The sequence below is a fragment of the Falco punctatus genome (assembly GCF_963210335.1).
Source record: "Falco punctatus genome assembly, chromosome: 6".
NCBI classification, from domain to species: Eukaryota; Metazoa; Chordata; class Aves; order Falconiformes; family Falconidae; genus Falco; species Falco punctatus.
The window spans coordinates 75,695,624-75,703,240 of NC_137585.1; the positions used below are offsets into that span (position 1 = coordinate 75,695,624).

The 7,617-nt window shown below is 39.1% G+C and overlaps 1 protein-coding gene across 1 annotated transcript in view; it reads right to left on the minus strand.

Moving 5' to 3' along the window:
• Nucleotides 1–7,617, minus strand: part of FBXL13 (F-box and leucine rich repeat protein 13) — a gene marked incomplete at its 5' end in the record, with an annotated part of 84,703 nt that overhangs the window by 25,294 nt on the left and 51,792 nt on the right. The window contains 4 exon segments of the mRNA XM_080393461.1: nt 1,794–1,920; nt 3,084–3,203; nt 6,663–6,825; nt 6,982–7,099. Coding sequence (XP_080249587.1) covers nt 1,794–1,920; nt 3,084–3,203; nt 6,663–6,825; nt 6,982–7,099 — 528 coding nt within the window.

The window sequence follows — 7,617 nt, forward strand, 5'->3', positions numbered from 1 at the left end:
GACTCTACTGTATCTTTTCTCCCCTATCCTTTCCTTATGTATATGTCACTCTTACTGCTGTAAATTCTGCTCTGCTCTGATGAGCAGAATGATTCTGCTGTCATTTGAAAAAAACAGAAATGAAAATTCTTGTGTAGTGCAAATCTATGTTGCACATTCTATGTTTTTCACGCTAAATAGCAAGATAGCAAAAGCAACAGAGATCTATTTCACAGGCTGCAGGAAAGCATATGAGCCTTACAATTTTTCTTTATCAGCACAGCATAATGGTGTTGACTACTGCACATAAAAAGCTGTATTCTCTGTTACATTTTTACATTTAAAAAAATACTTACAAAGTCTGAATTGAAAGAGATCTTACTATTCCTCTATATGCCAATAAAACGTGTAATATAAAGTCAAAGCATACAAACAGTAGCTTGTTACAAAGCAGACTACTAGATATTCTTGTATCAAAGTTCTAAGATGACAGAATGTATTTATTCTGTATGTATGTATGTAACCTACTTAAACAGAGCAAATAGCAAAAACCGTAACAGTTTTGTACCTAGTACTAGCAATCAGTTCAGAAATTACAAAAATGATAAATGGTCGATTTCCGGGTTAGTTTATCATCTTGTGGGAGAGAGAAAACTGAAAGCCTCAGAAATGTAGTGTAAGCAAAACAGTTTGGCTTATTGCCAAGGTCACGGGTTGTGCTATGTGAAAACTAGAGTAAGAAGCAACACAGCATTTTAAAAGACTAGCTGTGGCAGGCAAGGAGAAAGAAAACATTTATGCTGAAACATTGTGAGACTGTAATTCAAGGCAGCATTAATTTCATTCCAATATAATTTCATGATATTTTAAATGATCACATTAAATGAAGTTGTCTTGGATTTCCCAACCTTCTTTATTTAGCTTAATCTTGGTTTTTTTATTTTCAGGCCTCCATAAAAGATGCAGGCATTTTAATTACTTTTCCACATTTTAATTACTTTTGCACAAACTCTGTGTTAGAGACAAATAATAAAGTTCTTAGAATTCTGTTTGAACAGTGACTGAATGAATAGTCTCTATGGCAAGTTTTCTTCATGAGGTTTCTCCTAGATTTCGGAGTTCAGTGAAAAGTTTGCCCCAGAAGTAAAAGAAACAGCAGAACTGGCTCTGAACCCTGTGCACAAGGCAGGACCTGCCAAGAACATCCAGTGTGGAGGCCTGTGATGTTTAACCTGGCTCCTGCACCAGCTATTTTGCTTTCTACAGTCTTAGCAACTTGACACATCGAAGATACCTTGTTAGTAATTCTTTCACTAGCAATTACTTTCTAGACCACAGTGTAGAGCAGCATCTCTGCTAGAGCTAATATGCAGGGGTTTTCACCATAAGATCTAGTGCACAGAAAACACAATTTTTATGAATTTAAATGTTAAAAATAACAATTTTTCAGTTTTCTTCAGGTCTAATCATCCTGAAGCAAAAAAAATCTGTTTAATAAACATTATTTTCAGACCACATTTACAGCAGCCAAACTTCCTCTTTCTGACAGTTTCTGTTTCTCTCTTTCAAACATAAAGTTGCCCAGCTTAAGAATTACCTTTGATTTGTTACTGCCTATACATGGGCTAATACTGTGCTATTCAAGTTTCTAAAATATGTTTTAATGATACTGCAACTTCATTGCTTCATATCCATGCAGGTTTTTAAATGAACGGATTTTTATTACCTTTTTTTCTTTTTTTTTTTTTTTTTTTTTTTTCAGAAAGCCCAGATACATAGTAAACACATTCTTCATGCTTTAATTATATATATACCTTATCTGAGATGCTGGTTCCAGAGATACCAATGGATATCAATGACGCCATATTTCCCAAGGCTTCGATTCCAGCATCAGTCACATTTTCACAGTGACACAGATTTAGATAGGTCATTTCATGACATCTAAATTAAATAAAAAATCAAAAATGTCAGCTTTCCATTTTTGTTCCAGAAATGTAGTATAGCAAATAAATTTTTGTAATAACCCTTCCTAAGTGTTTTCCAGGGCACCTACGAAAATAAGCAGTCTAGACTTCTGAAACCTAGCTTACATGGGCACTTTCAAGGATTCTAATCATAATGCATAAGCATCACAAATGTTTCAAATCAGGAACAGCAATCAAATTAAATAAAAATTTGGAAATCAAGGAGATGTATTACATAAAAATATTTTTTTAATTATTTTGGTGCTTGACTTTTTCCTATGTGCAAATCTCTCATATCTTGCAGAGGAACTTCAAAGCTCACTGCAATGACGGAATTCAGGACCCCATGGCTGTACCCACACCCAGCTACAGCAATGTAAATAATGGTACACAGCAAATGAAGACATTGCCAGGTTCTGCACATCAGCACTCACTGACCATACAAGGGAAACTGAATTTTACTGCGTAAGTAAGCACCATAAACTGTATCTTCTCATAATCAAACCAGAAGACCTAAGAAATGTGACTCCTAAAGCAGTGCATTTAGGCTCAGAGCCTTAGGAGTAACACTCCATCATTAAAACAGAGAAGGCATTCCCTGGCTTACCAGCAAGCATGCTACAATTATTCACAACTATTGCTACGAAAGCATAAACAGGGGCCTCCTGAGAGATCTGGTAAGGAGTGGAAAGACTGACTCCAATCTTCTCTGGAGACTTAAAAATTATCTTTCAATTGCCAATACCAATACTCCTGCTGAGGAACTCTAATTGAAGAGGTTTAGCAATTGAGCGTTTTCTGTTTGTGCAGACATATTTATGAAGTTTACAAAATGTGATTTCTACATAATAATCTTTTAATGCAGCTTTGTCACTGACAACCATCATTTAGGCACTTTTCCCCCCTAAAATTAAGACTTCTCAGGTTTCCATATTTATATTGATGAATTCACCTTTATATAATGGATCATTTTTAAGAGACTCACAATGCCAAGAGGGACTGGTCATTTATCTAGTGCAATTTTCTATATACAATTGGCTATATAATTTTACCCATTTATTAACACATTAAGAACTTCAACATCAGAAATACACTGCAAGTGTAACCACACTAGAAAAATATTGTAGTGGACAACAGTACCTTTGTGCTATTTCTGTGACAGAAGCATCAGTGACATGAATACAATTAGACAAATTCAGCTCTCTTAGCTTAGCTCCAGAAGAACCTTGTACAAATGTTCTTACACCTCCATCACTGATTCTAAAAGAGAAATGTAGGCAATATTTATAATATGCATTTTTCCTACTCCATGCAAGTCAATATATAATTTGTAGATATATATAACATATCTACATTGTAGATAAGCAGAAATGAATAACGATATTTTTTAAGTAGCCTTTTAAACCCAAAAAGGAGTTAGCATAATTAATGGCTCAATTAAAAGATGCTGCTCTTTGGAAATACTGAAAACCAGAACTTTCTGAAAAAAAGTCTGTTGGAGATTATGAGAACTTCCATTAGTTCCAATACTCAGATAAGATAGCACTCCAATTAATATTTTTGTTAATTTAAGGAACTGAAATATTTTAAAGGAAAAATAATCTTCTAGCACAGAAGCACAAGTCATAGGTAGTATATATAGGTAGTAGCTATTCTGTACACACACATGAAGAGTTAACCTGAGTTCTTCCTCAGAATGTTTCACTTAATTGTGTATCTCATACATGGCTAACTTATAACATACACAAAGGTTATAAAAATTAAATAGATAGAAAATCTTTTAGTCAAGTTGAGAGGACTGGAGAGCTGACTACAACTTGTGTGTTTCAAAACAGTTCATATCTGTGGTATGTTTAACATTACTGTACACTTAGCCTTTCAATGCATTCCCAGTATTTCTTCTGCATTCCCCAATGAATAAAAAATTAAACCCAGAATTCTGCAGGACAGAATAATATTTTGGCTTGTACAGTTTGCTGCAGCACAAAGAATCACTGCAAATCCCAAAGTCCCAGAAACATATGGGTAAGAATAGCACTGCTAATAAAACGATAACCTGAACAGAACCTCATTGTGTGACCATAAGCTACAGATGAAGCCATGATTCATGAAGTGTTAAGTAATCACTCTGCAATAATTCAACCACTGTGGTAGTTTTGGTGTTATTTTACTGTGCAGTTGTTTTTCATTCAAGATAGATAAATTTAAGAAATATACAAGAATAATTAACTTGCATAAAATCTGTAACGAATGCAGAGACTGGCAATACAGCCAAGCAAGTTAAAAAAAAAATAACCACACTGGGCTTGAGGGCTGAAATGGCCATGTTATAACTGTTTTAATAATTGTTCTGTGAATACATATGCTAAATTTCTCTAGTCAGTTGATTAACTATATAAGAACACTGCCCACACACTGCTTTATCATACATTAATTTAACATATTCAAACTGGGAAAACGTGGCAAGTGTATGAGCCACCACACTGCCTATCTTCAATTTTAGCTAACATTTTAATCACACTTCTATTATTTCTTAATTCTAATCATCATCAAAAGTTAATTTTCTTTCCTCATTTTTCACATGTAGTCGAATACTTCCTGTAATTTAAGAATTCTGAATTGGTACATTTGCTCCTTTCGTCCTTTTCATTTCTCAAAAAATTCTCCATATGACTGTTAGAAAAACTGACTCTTAGACTAAGAAAAAAGGTCACTGAAAAAAGGAAACTGATTAAGAGCACCGAGATGGCTAAGCATTTCAAAACCTGTTCTTAAGATTTTACCACTAATATGGCGCGTCCCTTGATTCTGTGAGGAATCCCCCAATGTTTCTAAGTCACAATGTGGATTTTTATAGGAATTCAATGTCCAAATAAGAGAAACATACACGTGACAATTCCCCCTTTGTAGTTTCCTGTCTCGATAGAAACTCTACCAGCCTGTACGGCGTTGGGGCGCCAGGCGTGTGCGGCGGGCCGGGGCGGCCGCTGTGCGCAGGTGCCCGCAGCCCCCCCCGCCCGCCAGCCCGTGCCAGCCGGCTCCAAGGCGGCCCCGCCGCTGGGCAAGGCCGAGCCCTCAGCCACGGCGGCGGCGCCCCCGGGGGGACAGATCGCAGCGGGGGGGACCCCGGGCCGGGGCAGGGGGTGCCCGGAGGGGGCCGTGCCCCCGGGGGCGGGCAGCCCGCGCCGCGCCGCGCCGCGCCGGAGCAGCTCCCGGCAGCGGGGAGCGGAGCCCCGGCCGGGGCCGGGCTGCGGGCAGGGCCGGTGCCCCCGGGGGCGGGGGGCCCGGGCTGGAGCAGCCTGTGCCCGAGGGGCTGCGCCCCGCGGGAGGGCCCCGCGCAGGAGCGGCCCGGGCAGAGCTGCAGCCCCCCCGCGGGAAGGGCTCCCGCTGGAGAAGGGCCTGGAGCAGCGTCTCCCGCGGGAGGGCGCGGGCTGGAGCCGGGCGGCGTGTGAGGAGCCTCCCCCGGAGGGGGCCGGGGCGGCAGAGGCGGCGGGGGAGGGACCGGCCGCGGCCCCGGCCCCGGCCCCCAGAGCGATCTCCCTGCCCGGACCCCCGCGGGCCTGGCTGGGGGGGGCTCCCCTGCCCGCCTGGGGGGCACGGACACCAGCCGGGGTTAAACCACCACACAAGTTTAGATGTGTTACAATCTCTAACTTTGTTAATGCTGAAACTTTTACGAGTATCTGCAAAAGCAAGAAAATAAGTGCGGAGTTTTACAACAGCTTTACAACTGCTTAAAAACTTTTGTTAAGGTAATTCCACAGTTCTTTAGCAGTAGGAGACAGAAGACACGTGTGAAGGCACTTGCAGCCCAAGATCTGGCTGACAGGCTGGAAAATCCAGCCTTCTAACCGTGAAACCAGAACATGCAGGCAGCTGTGCCATCTGCCCAGTTGAACGACCAACATGATGTCATGGTATTGCTCCAGCACCTCCCAGCACATCTACATGCAATGTTATCAGATTTTTGTACAGCACCAACAAGCACAAAAAATACTTTAGTTACACATTAAAGCAGAACCCCTAAAACTTCACATAGCATCCAAAACATTAAGATAAGCAGCAATTCTAGCTTCTTTGTATTATTTTATAGGTCTGTTGATTTTGAAATGTTTTGCCTTTCCCGTTCCCTCTCAACCTTGACTCCATCACCCTGCCATAGAACAGGGAACAAGCCTGCAGCTTTGGAAGCCCTTTCATATGTCTGTTTCTACCAATACGTGACACATCCAAAGTGGAAAACAGTCTTGGCATAAAAGAAATCCTTCCTCTTACAACATCAATTACAAAGTTGTCTTGGTAACTGTAATAATTTGGTAGGGTTTTTTATATCTTAGTACTAGGTAGTTATAAAGTATTATTTTAATCACAAAATTAAACTATCCTAATTTTGACAAAGTTGTGACACTGGAATTGTCTTTGGTTATCATTTTCATCATCTTTGTAGCCACATTTCATCAGGAAAACATGCCGTGGCTGTTAAGTAATACTACATCTACAGTTAACTCTCTTCCTTGAACTGGAGTAGCAACAAATGGATTTTTGAAAAAATGATATAGAAACAAAAAGTACTTGTAAATTTTTTTTAAATATTAAAATACATGTATTAATATTCTAAGAATTTATTTTTAAATTGGAAAGATGTGTTAACAGGGGTATAATTAACTTTACTAAAATTCCTTTGCGATGGTTTACAGAAATCTGGGTGTGATATAGTACCTTGTGCAGTCTGCTACATTCAGTACAAGAACATGCTTCAACGGTGAAATCATCTTTAGACCAGCATCTGTAATCTTCTGGCAATCAGCCACATGAGTGCGCCTGATGTATGGGCAGCATTGACTCATCAACTTGAAACTTAAATCAGTAATTTGGTTATTCCCTGTTGAAATATATAAAGATGTAAGTTACACATCTGACATACATTACGGGCCTGATCCAAATACCCACTGAAATCAGCTGAAAGATGCATTTCAGATTATCTGGATGAGTTTTAAAAATACATCATCCTAATAATTTTATGAATTATTATACCAACCTTCAATGCTGACCTTGACAAGTTTACATTCAGCAAGGGCTTTAAAAGTTGTGTCAGAAAGATGTGGAGAGTCAAGGAAGACAACAGACATTATCTGTTGGCATTTTTCAACCAGAGCCTTCGAAGGGAAAAAGGAAACACGGAGTAAAATATTTTTATACCTATGCTGTCATGTAACAAAAGATCAGCAAATATTCTGCATATAATACAGAATGTTACAATTTCAAACAAACAGTTGCAATACATTTTTACTGTAACTTCTAGAAAGTAAGTGGTATATAAACTACTGAGATTCTCCATATATTTATTATGTTTGGGAACACAAGGAAAAGAAGTAAGTAACTGGAGACATAAAGTATGGCAGAAACCCGAGACAGTCATTGAGTTAACAATCACTTTTGCAGAAGCCTGAAAATTCGTTTTTTGATGGCAAAAATCAAGTAGCAGAACACTGTTCCCATAAACTGTTTGCTTTAACATTGAAAAAACTGAAACCCCCTCATTTACAAACTGGAAGGCCATAATTGAGACACACCCACGCAGTAAAAGAAGACAAGACAATTGAAATTTTCTGAAAGTGACTGCAAGTGAGCAAGATTTTCAAAAGTAATTAGATAATAGTTTTTTTTAAATGTT